This window comes from Gigantopelta aegis, chromosome 8, assembly GCF_016097555.1.
Source record: "Gigantopelta aegis isolate Gae_Host chromosome 8, Gae_host_genome, whole genome shotgun sequence".
Classification (NCBI taxonomy): domain Eukaryota; kingdom Metazoa; phylum Mollusca; class Gastropoda; order Neomphalida; family Peltospiridae; genus Gigantopelta; species Gigantopelta aegis.
The window spans coordinates 31,202,150-31,224,540 of record NC_054706.1 but is presented as its reverse complement, the minus strand read 5'-3'; the positions used below and the strand labels follow the sequence as shown (position 1 = coordinate 31,224,540).

Genomic DNA, 22,391 nt, shown 5'->3' with positions numbered 1-22,391 from the left:
AAGTATTTCAGAATGTTTTGTTTGTTTGAGGGGAGTGATTAATTGCACCCCTGACTTATGAGGAGTCATTTAGTGGGACAATCCTGAGTTTGCTGCATTGTAAGATGTTTCCGACTAATAAAATATTTCTACGATTAAACTAACATATTAAATATATTTTCTGGTTTAGAATATCAGTGTCTGTATATTCAATGTGTTTCTGGTCGTCTTAATATTTGTAAGAAGCCCAAACTGGATTTTGTCTTCAAATAATTTCGTACGTACGAAAAAATTATATTTTTGGAAATAAAATGAAATTTAACCTAGTACAAATATTAGAACGATCAGAAACACATTCAATATACAGCCACTAATATTTTATGCAAAAAAACCAAACGAACATTAATATGTAATTACAATCGTTAAAAAGTCTTTGTTAGTCGATAACATCTTAAAAAGTGCAGCAAACTGAGGAGTGTCCCTTTAAGATATCACCATGCATATTTTACAATAACAACAACAACAAAACTGTATTTGACCTCAGATAACATAAAATGATGCATGTACAATATACATGTTATATACAGTCATATGTAATAAATAAATAAATCGATTATCATGGTGATTTAAATGTTTTTAAAACTGTCAGTAAATTTACAAATATTATTTAGTAACTTAACATGTTGATGCCATATAAATTCACATGCTAAGGGGAGCTAAAACATTTTCCCTGTGAACTTGCCTTAGGATGTAGAGCGAGAGTGATATATCCCCTTAATTATAAATGGCGAGGTCAGATAATTTTATTGTCTGTATGTTTTGATTGTTTAATCAGCACAAATCAACGACGTGTTGACTGGACCATACGGTGACGGCAATATGACCGATCCTTACGGCAATCACGGCATGAACGATCCTTACGGCAATAACGATCCTTACGGCAAGAACGATCCTTACGGCAATAACGACCCTTACGGCGGTAACGGCAAGAACGACCCTTACGGCGGTAACAACAATGGCAATCCCTCCGGCGGCGGCGGCGGTCACTACGCCTCTACGACAGCCAGTCCAGACTTCAACTACGGCGCTGCAACTACGGACATGTACAGTGGGAGGCGGAAGAGAGCTATTAATGAAGACGGTAAGGACACACGGATCTCTGCACGGGCGGGTTTCGGGGGGGGGTGGGGGGGGGGGGGGGGGGGGGGGGGGGGGGGGGGGGTCTTCAAGTATAAAAATGCATAATTATAAACCATTTCTGTTCGTTGCTGTAACCGAAGCCATTCTCAAAATAGTGTTCTGCCAGAATATAGAGACCAATACATTTTTTCCCCGCTTGTTTTCTTGCTTTCCTGTTTGTTTTGTTTTGTTTTGTGTTTTTAGTTTTGGTTTGTTTTTGGGTTTTTTTTTTTTTTTTTTTTTTTTTTTTTTTTTTTTCTTTTCTTTAATGGGGATGGAGCTTTAACCCGCTCCTCAAACATTGTATGCTTTAAAAAATCGACCACCAATTACTACTTTAAAAATAAAACTGCAGTATTTTAATTACTGGTTTCGCAGTTCAAAGTCTGGACCCCTAAGCCATTACCATTACCGAAATGACCGCAGTTTAAAATGTGCTGAGGTGTCATTAAATTAATATTCCTTTATTTTCCTTTCTCTGTGTGTTAGTTCGTGGCAGGCACTATGGTCTGTATTTTAAGATAGCCCAAATAAATATTCACCTTTAAAGATAGTCCAAATAAATGTTCAAGTTTTGGGATAGTCCAAATAAATCTTCAACCTTAGGGATAGTCCAAATAAATGTTAAAGCTTTGAGATAGTCCAAATAAATGTTCAAGTTTTGGGATAGTCCAAATAAATGTTAAAGCTTTGGGATAGTCCAAATAAATGTTCAAGCTTTGGGATAGTCCAAATAAATGTTCAAGCTAAAAGATCGCATGCAACACTTAGTTAGCACCGAGTACACAATAAGCCAGGTGTATCTGTTCTTTACCGTTTAACGTTGCACCTGCATCATATTAATTACTTTAGAAAGACTAACACGTTTGATTTTGTTTACAGAATCACATGATATCCAGAAGAGAAGCGCTTATGAAAAGCATGGTAAGAAATTATTAATGAAATTAAAGACTAACACGTTTGATTTTGTTTACAGAATCACATGATATCCAGAAGAGAAGCGCTTATGAAAAGCATGGTAAGAGATTATTAATGAAATATGAAAATAAGAACGAAATTGTAAGCACAACAATCATTTATACAAACATAGTCTGCACCTATAATTGTTAATTATTCTAGGCTTGCTACACCTTTATATATTCCACTGTACTGTCGACTTTTAATTAAGAAATAGTGATGTAGTCCCGTTTGTAAAATATAATAAAACGCGAGTGTTCTTTTGAAACGAAATAAAGTTCATTATCTCGCCTTCATGTAAAATTCTTTAATCTCATTGGTTGTTTGCCGTTGGACAATTCCCTTATCCCCCTGTGGGCGGAGCCAAATTCTCTTATACCCCGTCTGTAATTTCCAACAGTTTCCAGCCGCCCCAGTTAATGCTAAAGCAATAATTAGATTATAAATAACATTGATAATCAATCAAGTATACATAATGAATTTTATTTTTACTATAAAATACACTATTTCAATACTTTTAAAAGCTGCAATGTTGAACTCGGCCACCTAATTACGGTCGTGGTGTTATTGTATTAATGCGCGATTAGCAACAGTTGTTTTTTTGTTTTTTATTTTTAATATATATTTTTTTTTACTACATACATTTCTGATATAAAAAAAAGTGTTTTTTATTTTTTTTTTTATTAATATCTGTTTCAGACAATTTCGTATTAAAACATTTGAAGTTAAAAACTCGTTTATCGATGGAACTATTTTTCGTCACTGGCAAGTGGTTTCGTTCGCGTCCGCGTGGTACGGCTCCGTTAATAAATTGTTAACAATTATTGTCTGGCGTTATTTTGATTATTTGGCTATATGGTTTAACATGTCGGCAAGATAAATTCGTTGTAGAAGCATCTCTCGGGGTATATGGCTTTTTATGTACCCTCTGTGTGTTCTTTTACCCCCTCGCCTTCGGCTCGGGGTAAAAGAACACACAGAGGGTACATAAAATGCCATATACCCCTCGTGATGCTTCTACAACTTATAATATTCCGTTAGGTTGCACACCACCATCAATTACTCCATGCAGTTCAATACAATGGTTACCCAACTTCCCATTTTCCTTTCTCTTCTTTGAGTTCATCTCAGTTGCCTCCCCGTCTAGAAGCTCTTCTTAACTTGCAGCGTTTTGTGTTTACTGTCCACCAAGACGCCCCAGTCCTTGACTCTTCCTCTACGACAGGTGCTAGTTGTCAGTTTTACGCATCTTGCGAAAAGATCCTAGATCCTAGATATCACCTTTGGCATTTTTAATATATATATTAAATTGCAGTTTGTGGATAATAATACTCGTGAGAGTGCCCAGGAAATTCTCATCTTGGAATTATATTATTCGCCGAGCGATTGGGAAATAAAAAAACCTAATACAAATAAATGAATGAATGGATGGATGAATGGATGAATGGATGAATGAATGAACGAACGAATAAGTAAATAAATAAATAAATAAATGAACAAACACAATAAATAAATAAATACTCTACATATATGTGTGAATGTCCATCGCGCTTGTGTAATAGTCTATAACATATGTGTGCCATAAATTCTGTATGGCCCCCGCGCTTATATAATAAGTCTACATATGTGTGCCATACATTCTGTATGCCCACCGCGCTCATATAATAGTCTACATATGTGTGCCATACATTCTGTATGCCCACCGCGCTGATATAATAGTCTACTTTGTGCACAGATTTCTGTTCGAACTCACCTGACGGGTACACGTACAACCTGGGCGGCCACTGCTACGAGTACTTCACGTGCATGTACGGCAGGTCGTACTACTCACGCTGTCCCAACCTGCACAAGTACGACGCCAAGAAGGGCTGCGTCTACGACCACTACTGCAAGATAACACACGACAACCCCGACAGTGAGTAGTTCCATTCAGTCTGGTGATGATCGTCATTGTAATAGCGATGGTGGTGGTGATGATGATGCTGATGGTCGTGATGATGATGATGGTGATGATGATGATGGTGGTGATAATTATGATGATGATGGTCGTGATGATGATGATGATGATGCTGATGATGATAGTGATGATGATGATGATGATAAATGCTAAATGATAATGCTTATCATTATAAAAGTGGTTCTGGCCATGAGTACGATTGTACTAATGATTAAATATAGTGATGATAAAAATGTATACTGATATTGATGACGATGATGATGTTGATAATGATGATAGTGATGATGATAATGATTATGTTGATGTTGATGTTGATAATGATGATGATAATGATGGAGATGATGATAATGATGGAGATGATGATGGTGATGATGATAATGATGGAGATGATGATGGTGATGATGATAATGATGGAGATGATGATAATGATGGAGATGATGATAATGATGGAGATGATGATGGTGATGGTGATAATGATGGAGATGATGATGGAGATGATGATAATGATGGAGATGATGATGGTGATGATGATAATGATGGAGATAATGATGGTGATGATGATGGAGATGATGATAATGATGGAGATGATGATGGTGATGATGATAATAATGGAGATGATGATGGTGATGATGATAATGATGGAGATGATGATAATGATGGAGATGATGATGGAGATGATGATGGAGATGATGATAATGATGGAGATGATGATGGTGATGATGATAATGATGGAGATGATGATGGAGATGATGATAATGATGGAGATGATGATAATGATGGAGATGATGATGGTGATGATGATGGTGATGATGATGATGATGGAGATGATGATAATGATGGAGATGATGATAATGATGGAGATGATGATAATGATGGAGATGATGATGGTGATGATGATAATGATGGAGATGATGATGGAGATGATGATAATGATGGAGATGATGATGGTGATGGTGATAATGATGGAGATGATGATAATGATGGAGATGATGATGGTGATGATGATAATGATGGAGATGATGATAATGATGGAGATGATGATAATGATGGAGATGATGATGGTGATGGTGATAATGATGGAGATGATGATGGAGATGATGATAATGATGGAGATGATGATGGAGATGATGATAATGATGGAGATGATGATAATGATGGAGATGATGATGGTGATGGTGATAATGATGGAGATGATGATGGAGATGATGATAATGATGGAGATGATGATGGTGATGATGATAATGATGGAGATGATGATAATGATGGAGATGGTGATGGTGATGATGATAATGATGGAGATGATGATGGTGATGATGATAATGATGGAGATGATGATAATGATGATGATAATGATGGTGATGATGATAATGATGGAGATGATGATAATGATGGAGATGATGATAATGATGGAGATGATGATGGTGATGATGATAATGATGGAGATGATGATGGTGATGATGATAATGATGGAGATGATGATAATGATGGAGATGATGATGGTGATGATCATAATGATGGAGATGATGATGGTGATGATGATGGTGATGGTGATGATGATAATGATGGAGATGATGATAATGATGGAGATGATGATGGTGATGGTGATGATGATAATGATGGTGATGATGATAATGATGGTGATGATGATAATGATGGAGATGATGATGGGGATGATGATAATGATGGTGATGATGATAATGATGGAGATGATGATAATGATGGAGATGATGATGGTGATGATGATAATGATGGAGATGATGATGGTGATGATGATGGTGATGCTGATGATGATAATGATGGAGATGATGATATTGATGGAGATGATGATGGTGATGGTGATGATGATAATGATGGTGATGATGATAATGATGGAGATGATGATAATGATGGAGATGATGATGGTGATGGTGATGATGATAATGATGGAGATGATGATAATGATGGAGATGATGATGGTGATGGTGATGATGATAATGATGGAGATGATGATAATGATGGAGATGATGATGGTGATGATGATAATGATGGTGATGGTGATAATGATGGAGATGATGATGGTGATGATGATAATGATGGAGATGATGATGGTGATGATGATAATGATGGTGATGATGATAATGATGGAGATGATGATAATGATGGAGATGATGATGGTGATGATGATAATGATGGAGATTATGATGGTGATGATGATGGTGATGGTGATGATGATAATGATGGAGATGATGATAATGATGGAGATGATGATGGTGATGGTGATGGTGATAATGATGGTGATGATGATAATGATGGAGATGATGATAATGATGGAGATGATGATGGTGATGATGATAATGATGGTGATGATGATAATGATGGTGATGATGATAATGATGGTGATGATGATAATGATGGAGATGATGATAATGATGGAGATGATGATGGTGATGATGATAATGATGGAGATGATGATGGTGATGATGATGGTGATGGTGATGATGATAATGATGGAGATGATGATAATGATGGAGATGATGATGGTGATGATGATAATGATGGAGATGATGATGGAGATGATGATGGTGATAATGATAATGATAATGATGATGGAGATGATGATGATGATGTTATCGGCAACGATTATCATGATGGTTGTAGGGATAATACGGATGATTATGATTATCTTGATACTACGATGAATGATATTTACAAATATAAGATGATAATGATGATTATGATAATGATGATTGTCATGATGATGACGACGACGATGATGATGACGATAATGAGCAGGATAAAAGGAAGGATATCTGAAGTAGTAGCGTACTAGATACAGATTTATAAGGGATAATTGTACACCCAGTCTCCAGATATAATTGTCTTCTATTGTACGGTAGTTGTATATATCACACAACCGAAGACAGTTTCACACAATTGTTCATAATTTGATGTAAAGAACCCCCCCCCCCCCCCCCCCCCCCCCCCCCCCCCCACAAAACCATCAACAAAAACACATAAAATCACATAATTGTTCGGACAATGGTGAAAATAATTGACGTCTGTTGTTTTATAACTCATATCATCCAACATTTGTCAAATACAAGGATATTTCTTCCCCAGATGCGTGTGTAAATGCTCCCAACTTCTACACCTTGTCGTACGGCGGTCACTGCTTCGAGTACTACTTCTGCTACAACAACAAGTCGATGTACGAACGGTGTCCGTGGGGCCACGCCTACCACCAGCACAGCGGCTGTATAAAAGACAAACACTGCACCTATAAACTGAACCTGCCGTTTGGTAAGTAGTATTTACCGATATTTTAGGTTTCCGTACTTAAACAGTTTATATCAGAGGCCGCGGCGGAACGTGGGGGGTGGAGGGGGAGGGGTGTGTGGATGGGGGGAGGGGTGTGTGTGTGCTCAAGTGCCATGGCTCACTACTTGTTTTCTGTAATTATGCCCATAAGGCTGGAAATGTTGTTTTATGCACTCGTGAAATTTTTTTTAAATGTTCTCGGTGGAACATGTCCATCGATCAGTTTAGTAAGTAGTATTGGCAGACATTTCAGGTTCCCTTCCCTCGGGCAATCGCACTGACAGTGTGGCCCATCCACTTTCAAATATACTCCGCGGACCCTGGCTATAATGTTAATGTTAAGCATGTACTGTGTGCAGGGCTTCTAGATTATGGTAGCCCCACTCCCATGGCTAGTGATATTCAATGTTGGGCTAGTAAATAAATAATATTACCATGCCCAACGGCTAGTGAAAAAAAAAGAAGAGTCAATGTTGCAGTCAAGTCTATTTTGTAAATATGAATATCCTGGCCCCACCCCAGCCCCCAGTGTTAGTGTTTTTAAGCTCTATCTCCCTCTTTAGGTGACATATCTGATTATTACTATTATTTAGTAAAATTGTATTAACTTAAAGTAAAGTAGGGCTAGTAAATTTTTATTTGTGGCTAGTAAATTTTTTAAATCACTGATCCCATGGCTAGTGCATTTTATAAAAAATTCTAGAAGCCCTGTATGTATTGTACACAAAATATGTTTTTGTTTTTTATTATTGTTCAGATTTGTTAAGTCTATTTTGAAAGTAGCAGACCTTATTCAGACCGTGGTGGCCTCCTTGCAATGTTTCATAGATGCATCCCATCACGAAATTGTCATAACGCTTCCCGGATTCTGTCTTGTGCAGATATACGATTTTGAACATGCTAATAGTTTTCCTTTGGCTTTAATCCTACGGTACATTCAAAATTCTATATCACCCCAAAACCCACCCTCCTCCTGTTACCGACCCCGGTCGGGCTGGTGATGTTCTCTTGCACCTGCCAGCGCAACCGGTCCCCTCTCCCACCCACCCCAACCCTTTCTTGTCATGGGCCCCGTTCCACGAAGCGATCTTAGCCCTAAGATCACCGTAACTGCACAGCTAACATATGCACTTAAGATCATCTTAGCGCTAAGATCGCTTCATGGAACGGGACCCTGGACAAACGATCAGGCATGCGCTAAAACAGCTTGCTCCGAATGTGCACGTTAAACCCTATGACCTGACCTGACCTGACCTGACCTGACCTGACAATGGTTTTGTTTTTGTTTTTGCAGACAACTGCGAGCACCACCCAGATGGTTACAAGTTCTCGTACGGCGGCCACTGCTATGAGTACCAGCAGTGTTTCCACAGCAGGTCCTACTACGAGCGATGTCCTGACGGCCACAGGTTCAACGGGGAGACGTGCATTTATGATGGACAGTGTACCTACCTCGCCAAACACAGGTTCTATGGTACGTTCACATCCTTTTCATTTAAAGTTAAAGTTTGTTTTGGTTAACGACATCACTAGAGCACACTGACTTATTAAGCATCGACTATTTGATGTCAAACATTTGGTAATTCTGACTCGTAGTCATCAGAGGAAACCGGCTACAGTTTGGTAGTCTGTTTTTTTTTTTTTTTTTTTTTTTAAACGCAGGTGTTTAAGCATTGTAAATGTATGCAGTTGCAGTCGTGTAAGACATAAACATGATTTGTAAATTCGACTCTAGGTATTTTGATATATAGTCTTAAAAAGGAAACCCGCTACATAATTTTGTTCATTAGTAGCAAGTTATATTTTATATGTACCACGCCACAGACAGCATTGCACATACCACGGCCTTTATATATACCAATCGTGATACACTGGCTGGATCGAGATAATAGTCCAAATGGGCCTACCGACGTGGATCGATCCCAGACCGAACGCGTATCAGGCGAGCGCTATACCACTGGGCCACGTCCCGCCCACACCCTTCCCTTTGCAAAGTGTTCTAATTAGAATTAAACAGAAACACCGGCCTCGGTGGCGTCGTGGCAGGCCATCGGTCTACAGGCTGGTAGGTACTGGGTTCGGGTCCCAGTCGAGGCATGGGATTTTTAATCCAGATACCGACTCCAAACCCTGAGTGAGTGCTCCGCAAGGTTCAATGGGTAGGTGTAAACCACTTGCACCGACCAGTGATCCATAAATGGTTCAACAAAGGCCATGGTTTGTGCTATCCTGCCTGTGGGAAGCGCAAATAAAAGATCCCTTGCTGCTAATCGGAAGAGTAGCCCATGTAGTGGCGACAGCGGGTTTCCTCTCAAAAATCTGTGTGGTCCTTAACCATATGTCTGACGCCATATAACCGTAAAATAATGTGTTGAGTGCGTCGTTAAAAACCCCCATTTCTTTCTTTTTCTTAAACAGATGTCAGAACTGTACATATACATGTATCGAGTACTAAATAAAACAGTTCCTCCATCCTTTCTAAATCATCATAGTTTAAAATGCGCCATGATGTTATGAAAGGGACATTCCTGAGTGTGCTGCAATTTTAAAGATGTTATCGACTAACAGAGACATTAAATTTTTAACGATTGTAATTACATATCAGATATCTTTTTCTGCATAAAATATTAGCGGCTGTATATTAAACGTGTTTCTGATCATTTTAATATTTGTACTAGGTTAAATTTCATTTTATTTCCTAAAATACATTTGTTTCATACGTACGAAATTATTTAAAGACAAAATCCAGTTTGGGCTTCTTACAAATGTTAAGACGACCAGAAACACATTGAATATACAGACACTGATATTCTAAATAAGAAAATATATTTAATATGTAAGTTTAATCGTAGAAATTATTAGTCGGAAACATCTTACAATGCAGCAAATTCAGGAATGTCCCTTTAAGACACGCATTTCTCTTCCTTTTTTTTGATGAAGTATGTTTGACCAAACAGGAAACTAAATTGTTCTTATCTATTTATTATTTTGACAGGTGACACAAAGCATGCACATAAAGGTATGTATAAAGCACCTATTTGATTCACCTTTTCTATCTTCTTTAAAGGCATATTACCACTGACCTATTTAATGGTCTAACAAAGTATTACCTGAACAAATATAATTTGATTTGTCCCTAAATGTACTTTATTCAAGCATATTCATAACTACCATATTCCATTTATTAATGACATTTTGTAAAAATAATTGAATTATGGCAATGGTCCATAATTCAAAAACTAAAATTGCCGAGAGGGATGACATGGATTTCACTCCATCATGGTTCAATTAAGGTGATGCGATAGCTAGATTTGGTTTCCAACAAGTAATGTAATTTTTATTTATTATCCATTTTTAGAGAAATAAGGTCCTTAAATCTGTGACAGTATGCCTTTAAGATTCTGTAATTTTGTTGAAATTTCTTGATATCTGCAATAAACAGAATAAAACTTTTAAAACAAGATTCGTTTTGCGGTTGTCTAGTTATAAATCAGTGGTTCATTGTGGAGAGAAGGTTAAACTATTATTACATTTTCCTAAAGACTAATTATTTGTGATACAGTTTTATTAGATATTTGGATTTATAATATAAATGTGTTGATGGTTTGAATAGATTGATGGGTAGATGGGTTGACGGACCAATGCATGGGTGGATGGATGGATGGATGGATGGATGGATGGATGGATGGATGGATGGACATAACGATAAGCATAAATATAGCTTTATCATTCCTAAAGAATTCTCTCGAAGCTTTGCAACCTGTATAATAACACTATCAATTTCCAAATATATTCAGATTTCTGTCGCGACAAGAAGGATAACTTCAAGTATTCGTTCGGAACTTACTACGGCCCGCCGCGGCGGCGGCACGTCAGCTACGACCGCGGTACGACACCGGGGGAGGGTGGGGGGCTGGGTATTTGCGGCACACCGGGCGGGAGGGGGAAGGAAGGACGGGGGAGGGGGCAGGGGCGCCGGGGAAAGGAGGAAATATTGGGGGGGGGGGGAAGGGGGCCGGGGGGGGGGGTTTGGCCCGGGGGGGGGGGGGGGGGGGAGGGGGGAAAAAACCCAAAAGGGGGGGGGGGGTGGGGAAAAAAGGGGCGGGGGAAAAAGGCGGGGGGAGGAGGGAAAAGGGGGGAGGAGCGCGAGTGGAAGGGAGGGGAGAAAAGAGGAAGGGGGAGAGGGAGGGGTTTTTTTGGGGGAAAAAAGGGAAAAGGAAAAGAGGGGAGGGCCCTTTTTTTTAAGGGGGGGTTTTTAAAATTTTTTTCCCTTTTTTTTGGGGGTTTTATGGGTTTTTTTAAGGGTCTGGGTTTTTTTTTGGGGGGGGTTTTCCCACTTTTAAGTTTATTTTTTTTGGGTTAAAACCCCTTTTGGGGCCTTTTTCCTTTTTTTTTTCTTTTTTTTTGGAAGGGTTAAAATTTTATTTTTTTTGGGTTTAAAAAATTTTTTAATTTCCCTTTCCTTCCCCTTTCCTTTTTTTTTTCTTTTTGGGGTTTTTTTTATTAAAATTTTAATTTTTTTTTTTTTCCTTATTTTAAAAATTTTTTTAATTTTTGGGTTTTTTTAAACCTTTTTTTTTTTTTTCCCTTTTTTTTTTTTTTAAATTTTCCCCCTTTTTTTTTTTCCCCCTTTTTTTTTTTTCCCCTTTTTATTTTTTTTTTTTTTTTTCTTTGTTTTTTCTTAAACCCTTTTCGTTTCCCATTTTTTTTCTTTTTTTAAAATTTTCTTTTACCCCTTCCGAAATATTTTCTTTTTCTTCTTCTTTTCTTTATTTTTTCTTTTATTTTTATTCTTATTATTTATTACTTTCAATCTTCTAATTTTCTTATTGCCCTTCTTTTCATTTATGTAAATTTCCTTTCTCTTATTTTTTTTCCATTCTTCATTTATTGTCATTCTTCTTTCTTTTCTCTGTTCTTCTTATTTATTCTTCTTTTCTCTTACCATTTTTCTTCGTTTTTATTCATTATTCTTCTTCTTCTATCTTTTTTTTTTCTTTCTTCTTACACCTTCTTCTTCTTTTCTTATCTCGGTCTTTATTATTTTTCATGCTTCTTTTTTCTTCTTTCTTTTTTGCTTCCGTATTATTTCCTTCTCTCACAAGCTTATTCATAACTTCTTTTCTTCTTCTTACCCTTTCTTCTTATTATTTTTCTCATCCCCCCCCTCCTCCATCTTCTTATTCTTCCCCTCTTCCCCCTCATATTCTCTTTTTCTCTATTCTTCCCTACATTTTCTCTTTCTTTTCTTACTTCTCTTCCCTTCCCCTTATTTTTATTCTTCCCACATAATTTTCCTCGTCTTCTTTTCTTCATCCCCTTACCCTTCTTTTCTTCATTCTTCCCCTTTCTTGCCTTTTCTTTTCTTCTTTCTTATCCTATATTACTTCTTCTCATCTTATTCGTCCCCCTTCTTTTATTCTCGTGTTCCCCTCTTCTCTCCTGTTCCCACTTTCTCCTTCTCCTCCTCTTTCCCTTTTCTTCTCTTTCCTCGCCATCTTTCTTCCTTTCGTTCTTCTTTTTTCTTCAACCTTCCTTCCTATTCTCTTTGTTATCATGCTTTTTATTCCTCTTCTTCTCCTATCTTCTCTTTCTCTTCTTCCCCACCTCTTCTTCTTTCTTTCTCTCTCTCGTTCTCTTATCTTTGTTCTCTTTTTCTTCTTCTTCTCCTGTCTTCTTTCTTTCTTCTTTTTCTCTTTTTATTCTTCTTTCTCATTTCTTCTTCTGTGTCGTCTCTTCTTCCTGGTATTCTTCTCCATTCTTTTTCTTCTTATCTTCCTCCTTTCTTCTTGTCTTATTCAATTTTTTCTTCGTTTCCTCTTTCTCTCACTCCTCCTCTTCCTTTTTTTCTTCTAGTCACTATCTTTCTCGTCCCTCTTCCTTTTTACTGCCTATTTCTTTTTCTTTCTTCTTCTTTCCCTTAAACAACACACACGTCATTTAACGTTGCATATCGGTCAGCCATCTTCTACAGATTTACAATAAACTCAATAACAAATATATAATTAAAATTATGTAGTGGTAATTTTGCTATAGCCCATGTAGTGAACGTACTGATTATTGCATTTTAAAACATAATATGTCGATAAATACATTTGGCGGGAAACTTTCATTATGCAATTGTGATACAACCACTTTATGACAAATACTCGCTTGATGTTAGCAGGATGCAATGTATGCTATGTCTAACATAATTATATCAAACCAGGCACAAGTGCAGGGAAAGATTTTTGGGCTCGAAATCCCTCCCTACTCAAGCTTTTAAAAAACAAAACAATTTCAATATATTTTCTGGACGAGCCTCACTGAACACATCTATAAACGTCGCTCACAACAGCCTGTTAAATTTTCTGCAAACTGACGCGGAATAATATCAAACATTTTATTTTTATATATATTTTTTTACTTTTACATGTATTTTCTTTGTGTTTTTTTGTTATTGAAATAAATACATATTTCAGATATGTGTTACAACAAACCCGACGGCTACACATATTCCAAGGGAGGCTACTGCTACGAGTATTACGTCTGCGACGGGACTCAGTCTTACTATGAAAGGTGTCCCGGCGGCCACAAATACGACGCATACAAAGGGAGGTGTGTGAAGGACACGGACTGTTACCACGAGGGCGTGATCGGTCAGACTGTGGGTAAGCATTTCTCAGAACACACAGCGCTGCAAAATTCCTGGTATGACCTGCTCAGTCATGAAAGCATCATGATTCACATTGGGGTAGCCTGCGAAATTTTATATATATTGCGGGGGGCGGGGGGGGGGGGGGGAGTGGGGTGGAGGCTATCACCCTGTCTATTAGTCGTATTATTGGGAAAGTGTAAAAGGTAGTGGGGTGGGGAGAGATGTGTGATTACACTGAGTAGGGGGTGCATGACTGCCCTCTAGCAACACAAGTGGATCACAATGGTTTAGCCAGAGGAAGAAATGGAAAACGTGTGTGCCCTTGTGAAGAAAAACAACAACAAGCAAACACACACACACACACACACACACACACACACGCACGCGCGCGCGCATATGCACACGCACAGAGAGACACACACACACAAAACAAAAAGCCAAATAAAAAACAAACAACAAGCATACAACTACAACAACAAAATCAAAACCAGTAATAGTTTAATTTTAAACCTGACTGGTGTCATTGCTAAAATCCATGCTTTACTTACAGACATATGCAAGTAATAGTTTGATTTTAATCCATGCTTTACTTACAGACATTTGCCAGTCATAGTTTAATTTCAATCCTTACTTTATTTAAAGACATATGCTAGTAATAGTTTACTTTCAATCCTTACTTTATTTACAGACATATGCAAGTAATAGTTTGATTTTAATCATTACTTTATTTACAGATATGTGCCAGTGATAGTTTAATTTTAATCCATACTTTACCTACAAACATGTGCAAGTAATAATTTAATTTTAATCCTTACTTTACTCACATACATATGTCAGTAATAGTTTAATTTCAATCCTTACTTTACTTACAGACATGTGTCAGTAATAGTTTAATTTTAATCCTTACTTTACTCACATACATATGTCAGTAATAGTTTAATTTCAATCCTTACTTTACTTACAGACATGTGTCAGTAATAGTTTAATTTCCATCCTTACTTTACTCACATACATGTGCCAGTAATAGTTTATGTTTAATCCTTACTTTACTTACAGATATGTGCCAGCAATAGTTTAATTTTAATCCTTACTTTACTCACAAACATGTGTCAATAATAGTTTAATTTTAATCCTTACTTTACTTACAGACATGTGCAAGTGGTACAAGTCTGGGGAATCGTTCTCCAGGAATGGCTACTGCAACGAGTTCTTCGTCTGCAGTCAGGGCAAACCTCTCTACCAGCGCTGTGCCAACAAATACCGCTACGAGTACGGGACGGGCTGTGTTAAAGACGAGCACTGTTTCCACCGCACGCCCATTCTAGGTAAGTTCAACAAATACCGCTACGAGTACGGGACGGGCTGTGTCAAAGACGAGCACTGTTTCCACCGCACGCCCATTCTAGGTAAGTTCAACAAATACCGCTACGAGTATGAGACGGGCTGTGTTAAAGACGAGCACTGTTTCCACCGCACGCCCATTCTAGGTAAGTTCAACAAATACCGCTACGAGTACGGGACGGGCTGTGTTAAAGACGAGCACTGTTTCCACCGCACGCCCATTCTAGGTAAGTTCAACAAATACCGCTACGAGTTTGAGACGGGCTGTGTTAAAGACGAGCACTGTTTCCACCGCACGCCCATTCTAGGTAAGTTCAACAAATACCGCTACGAGTTTGAGACGGGCTGTGTTAAAGACGAGCACTGTTTCCACCGCACGCCCATTCTAGGTAAGTTCAACAAATACCGCAACGAGTACGGGACGGGCTGTGTTAAAGACGAGCACTGTTTCCACCGCACGCCCATTCTAGGTAAGTTCAACAAATACCGCTACGAGTACGGGACGGGCTGTGTTAAAGACGAGCACTGTTTCCACCGCACGCCCATTCTAGGTAAGTTCAACAAATACCGCTACGAGTACGGGACGGGCTGTGTTAAAGACGAGCACTGTTTCCACCGCACGCCCATTCTAGGTAAGTTCAACAAATACCGCTACGAGTACGGGACGGGCTGTGTTAAAGACGAGCACTGTTTCCACCGCACGCCCATTCTAGGTAAGTTAAAAAAATACCGCTACGAGTACGGGACGGGCTGTGTTAAAGACGAGCACTGTTTCCACCGCACGCCCATTCTAGGTAATTTCAGCAAACGGGGCGGGATTAAGCTGAGTGCTGAGGTTGAGTGCTCGCTTGAGGTGCTTGCGTCGCAGGATCGAACCACCTCGGTGGATCCATTCAGCTGATTAGTTTTTTCTAGTTCCAACCAGTGCACCACAGCTGCACAAAGGCCATGGTGTGTGCTTTCCTGTCTGTGGGAAAGTGCATATAAAAGATCCTTGCTGCATTAGGAAAAATATAGCGGGTTTCCTCTGATGACTACGAATCAGAATTACCACATGTTTGACACCCAAATAGCCGATGATTAATTAATCAATGTGCTCCAGTGGTGTTGTTAAACAAAACAAACTTTAAGTTCAGCAAATACCGCTTCGGGTAAGGGACGGGGTGTGTTAACGACAGGCAGTGGAAACTGTTTCTTCTGTCCATTCCAGGTAATGTCATTATATTTTAACTTACACTCTTTGACATAAATATATATATTCACCGGGATTTTTCGTTGTTAATCCCAGTGCTTAAATACAAAAAAACAAACAAATAGAGAATATTATTATTTGTATCCTGCAACTTAATAAGAATTATTAGAAGATCACCTTCATTCCTAACTTTCCCCATGCTCATGTAAAAAAAACAAGCGTTTCGCAAGATATCAGACATTTAATTCATGGCATCTTTTGGTCTGCACTGCCGACCGCCTTTTTTGGGGGTATTTATCCGATGCAGCACTTTGCAAGGATCTGGCTATGTTCAGATCCAGTCAACTGCCGTTCACACATCACGCTAGGTATTGCATACTTAGATGCATTCCATAAATACAACACCTGTGGACGTCGCCTTCGTTGTCACTTAATCATAGAAGTGGCTATACACACGGCAACCGTGTATATCACCTCGGCTAATGAGGGCTGGCTATTTACACAGCGGTCGTATTTTTAGTAGGGAAGGAAATGTTTTATTTAACGACGCACTCAACACATTTTATTTACGGTTATATGGCGTCGGGCATATGGTTAAGGACCACACAGGCATTGAGAGAAGAAACCCGCTGTCGCCACTTCATGGGCTACTTTTTTGGATTAGCAGCAAGGGATCTTTTATATGCACCATCCCACAGACAGGATAGTACATACCACGGCCTTTGTTACACCAGTTGTGGAGCACTGGCTGAAGTTTAAAAAACATCACTAACTTTCTTAACTGACAATTCGTGACCTCGTATTTATTAATATGCCACAGATTAGTGAAATATCAGTTCAAATGTCTCATTATAATTGTTCTTAAAATAGCTTTTTATGTTTGTTTCTGATGAGGAAAACAATTCTGTATATACCGAGACTCGTTCCATATGAAATATTCAAATTTTATTTACGAGACGCACCTGAATGTTTAGAAGACAGATGATTGTTTAAAAAAAAATGTTTTGTTTAACGAGCACTGGCTTGAACGAGAAATAGCCCAGTGGTCCACCGACGGGGATCGATCCCAGACCGACTGCACATCAAGCGAATGCTTTACCACTGGGCTAAATCCCGCCCCTTTTAGAAGGGAGTTCAGTGTTATAAGGCCACCACACCCTTTCTACATTTTCTCGTTATAAGTACGGGCTATATTTGATAGCTTAAAGTTTTGTTTTGTTTTAACGACACCACTAGAGCGCATTGATGTATTAATAATCATCGGCTATTGTATGTCAAACATTTGGTAATTCTGACATTTATTATCAGAGAGGAAACCTGCTACATTTGTCCATTAGTAGCAAGGGATCTTTTATATACACCATACCACAGGCAGAATAAGACATACTCCAATGAACCGAAATTTATTTATATTCTGGCCATAATTCAACGGCATTTGAGGTACATTGTAAAACTATAAGTAAATAAATAAATGACAAGATGGCACATAATAATGATGTGTAACAGACATTCAAACGTGTGGAAAGAACCCCCCAAAACAAGTGTATATCTATGGGTTCATATTTACGTGAAGACATACATTGCATATACAAATAAAATAAAATTTTAAAAACATAGATTTCAGCCATGGGACATTGTTTACAGAAAATTGCTAGCTTTCTGAGAACACAAGTTTTTTTAATAGTCAAATAGCATTCCAGATTTGTAAACATATTGTCTGGACTGGCAACACTTTGGCAGAAGTCTTTTTCTTTCATCTTTACAAAAAGGACAACACATTATATAATAAATTTCATCACCAATTTCGTTATTTGTACACAAAAAGCATTTTCTATTTGTCAAAGTTATTTTCCATCTGCCTTTTTCAATGGGAAGATAATGATTCAAGAGTCGAAAGTGCAATAATGATAACCAGTGTTTTTGTCTCTCTAGATTGCTTTAATATGTCTCGAACACAATATTTGATTTAAACAGTCTGTAACATGATGCTTTAGATCAGTTAGCAATGTCATTTCAAGTTTGTACGAAATGATCTTGTTATCTTACAACAATTTTGTTCATTTAATAGATTTACATCTGGTAGCTGCTTACACTGTGCAGTACATACATTACTATATCCACGGTAGCCGTTTATCACCTTTTTTTATATATAAATGCTTAATACAAACAGTTTGAGGATTAATGAAGAAGTTGATATTTTTCAATACAATTTTTTTTCTGTATTTTTCAATACAAAATATTTATCTTTTTCTGTATTTTTCAATATAAAATTTATCTTTTTTCTATATCATTCAATACAAAATTTATCTTTTTACAAACAATTTGAGGATAAATGAAGAAGTTGATATTTTTTTAATACAAAATGTATCTTTTTTTCTGTGATTGCAGAGCATTGCCGGTATAACGAAGACGGTTTCCGGTACACGGTGAGCGAACACTGCTGGGAGTATTACGAGTGTTACGGCGGCAAATCCTACTACTACGAGTGTCCGGACGGATTCCGCTTCGACATGTACCAGGACAAGTGTGTGCGGGACACACAGTGCAAGTCACACCACTACATCACACAAGGTACGTTCGGCTGGAATAGGTCCAGGATAGTTCGCCAGGGTCCCCATATCTGATAGGTTTGGAAGAATGAGAGCGAGTAGATCATACTTCAGATATGTTTTCAGGCATATATATATATATATATATATATATATATATATATATATATATATCTATGTCTATGTCTATGTCTATGTATGTATATGTATATATATATATATATATATGTATATGTATATGTATATGTATATATATATATATATATATATATATATATATATATATATATATATATATATATATGAGTGAGTGAGTGAGTGAGTGAGTGAGTGAGTGAGTGAGTGAGTGAGTGAGTGAGTGTGTGAGTGTGTGTGTGTGTGTGTGTGTTGGGAACTTTTAGTACAAAATTGGGAATTTTCAGTGCTATCTTCGTTTGAGAAGGGACCTATGTTCGCAACTAAAGAAAGCCTGGATAAATCTCTGACAGTTTGATTCTAGTCTATGTTACTAAGCGCGTGTGAAGGCATTGTAGCAAGACTGGTGTCTAGACTGCGGAGACCGAAGTTTATAGGGAATGGCTAGAGTCGAGTCATGCTTCACCGGGAAATATATTGAGAAAAAAATGAAAATTTGCTTCAGCAGAGATGGGTTTCTACGTTCCTGGTTACTACCAATTTATCACAGCAGTCACTGTGTTGATGCCTTGGGCGAACTGAACTATATTTATAGAAAGAAATAAAGGAACACATATATATATGGCAACCAAAAGCCTCATCCACAGTATCAGAAAGTTGACTGTGTTACTGATATTCAGTTCCACATTACATGTTTATATTTTATACAGGCATAGCTATTAAACTCTAATAGTGAACTAAATGTGGTCTTAAATAACACATGTCCCCTCATTTCTTTCCATCAGTATATATTATATGCTTTGAGGTTTAGACAGACAGACAGGCAGGCAGGCAGACAGACAAACAGACATATAAGACAGACAAACCGACAGACAGACAGACAGACAGAAAGACCTATAGATAGAGAGATATAACGACCGATTGGTATATAAGTTGGTAGGAGGTAAATATATAGATAGTTCGATAGATGGATAGACAAACTGATTGACAGACAGACAAAACAGATCGGTAGATCGATAGACACATTGATAGATATAAACACAATTAGACACAGACATGCATGGGGGGGGGGAGAGAGAGAGAGAGAGAGAGAGAGAGAGAGAGAGAGAGAGAGAGAGAGAGAGAGAGAGAGAGAGAGAGAGAGAGAGAGAGATAAAGGGGAAGGAAGGAAGGAAAATGATTTATTTAACAACACACTCACACATTTTATTTACGGTTATATGGCGTCAGACATATGGTTAAGGACCACACAGATATTGAGAAAGGTAACCCGCTGTCGCCACTTCTGGATTGGCTGACTGACTTTATGCTTGTTTCTAATTTCAGACTTCTGTCAGAACAGGCCCGACTATTCTCGATTCTCGTACGGAACCCACTGCTACGACTACTTCGAGTGTATCAACGGCAACACCTACTACGAACGGTGTCCATCGGGAACCGCCTTTGACGGGTCGGGCTGCGTGAACGAATTCCGCTGTGACCTGTTTGAAAACTTAATCTCTCCAGCCAGTTACAAGACAATGGGTATGTTTCTTTAAAGAGACATTCCTCAGTTGCTGCATTGTAAGATGTTTCCGACTAATAAAATAGATCTACGACTGAACTTACGTATTAAATATAGTTTCTTGTTTAGAATATCAGTGTCTGTATATTTAATGTGTTTCTGGTCGTCTTAATATTTGTAAGAAGCCCAAACTGGATGTTGTCTTCAAATAAATTCGTACGTACGAAAAAACATATATTAGGAAATAAAATGATATTTAAACTAGTACAAATATTAGAACGATCAGAAACACGTTTAATATACAGCCATTAATATTTTATGGCGAAAAATGTATTTGATATGTAATTACAATCGTTAAAAAGTCTCTGTTAGTCGATAACATCTTAAAAATTGCTGCAAGCTCAGGAATATCCCTTTATCAACAATCTGGCAGGAACGTCACCCAGTGGTAAAGTGCTCGCTCAATGCGCGGTCGGTCTCGGATCGATCACCGTCGGTGGACCCATTTCGGCTATTTCTCATTCCAGCCAGTTCACCTTGACTGATATATCAAAGGCCGTGGTATGTGCTGTCCTGTCTGTGGGATGGTACATATGAAAGAAGGAAGGAAATGTTTTATTTAACGACACTCAGCACATTTTGTTTACGGTTATATGGCGTCGGACATATGGTTAAGGACCACACAGATATTGTAAGAGGAAACCCGCTGTCACCACTTCATGGGCTACTCGTTTCGATTAGCAGCAAGGGATCTTTTATATGCACCATCCCACAGACAGGATAATACATACCACGGCCTCTGTTGCGTAGCGGGTTTCCTCTCTCTTATGTGTGTGTGTGTGTGTGTGTGTGTGTGTGAGTGAGTGTGTGTGTGTGTGTGTGTGTGTGTGTGAGAGTGTGTGTGTGTGAGTGAGTGAGTGCGTGTGTGTATGTGTGTGTGTGTGTTTGTGTGTGCGCGCGCGTGTGTGTGTGCGCGCGCGTGTGTGTGTCTATAGATTATTAATAAATCAATGTACTGTCGTTAAACAAAACATTTTTTTTTTTAATCATCTGTCTTCTAAACACTCAGATGCGTCTCGTAAATAAAATTTGAATATTTCATATGGAACGAGTCTCGGTATATACAGAAATTGTTTCCCCTCATCAGAAACAAACATAAAAAAGCTGTTGATTTTTAATTTTATTATTTTAAGAACAATCATAATCAGACATTTGAAATGATATTTCTCTAATCTGTAGCATATTAATAAATATAAGGTAACGAATTGTCAGTTAAGAAACTAAGTGATTTTTTTAAACGTGTAAAAATTATCGCTTCAGCCAGTGCTCCACAACTGGTGTAACAAAGGCCTTCGTTTAAAAATTATTTCTTTGTTTTTGTTATATAAATAATTATTGATTTCTTTAACCGAAATATATAGCAGTTTGGGACTGTTTGGATGTACATGTATGCAGAATACAAAGAACACATTTTTAAAAAGACAAAGAAAACTTAAATATGAGGGTAATAAACGGAAATAATAAAATGGGAACGAGATATTATCAAGTTTATGTAAAAATGGTTGAAGAAGCAGGGCAGTTTGCATCACAACTGTTACTGCGAAATGTACATCATTGGTTGCGTAAGAGAATTTAGTTAGTTTGTTTAAAAAACAAACAAAAAA

At 37.9% G+C, this 22,391-nt stretch overlaps 1 protein-coding gene across 1 annotated transcript in view; it reads left to right on the top strand.

Annotated features, from left to right (window-relative positions):
* The window catches only part of LOC121379611, a 69,812-nt gene that overhangs the window by 31,509 nt on the left and 15,912 nt on the right, over positions 1-22,391 (top strand). Inside the window, exons 20-30 of the mRNA XM_041508258.1 lie at positions 815-1,120; positions 2,135-2,176; positions 3,851-4,030; positions 7,172-7,351; positions 8,664-8,843; positions 10,365-10,388; positions 11,167-11,286; positions 13,831-14,019; positions 15,155-16,060; positions 18,928-19,110; positions 20,550-20,747. Coding sequence (XP_041364192.1) covers positions 815-1,120; positions 2,135-2,176; positions 3,851-4,030; positions 7,172-7,351; positions 8,664-8,843; positions 10,365-10,388; positions 11,167-11,286; positions 13,831-14,019; positions 15,155-16,060; positions 18,928-19,110; positions 20,550-20,747 — 2,508 coding nt within the window. The remainder of the gene's footprint in view (positions 1-814; positions 1,121-2,134; positions 2,177-3,850; positions 4,031-7,171; positions 7,352-8,663; positions 8,844-10,364; positions 10,389-11,166; positions 11,287-13,830; positions 14,020-15,154; positions 16,061-18,927; positions 19,111-20,549; positions 20,748-22,391) is intronic.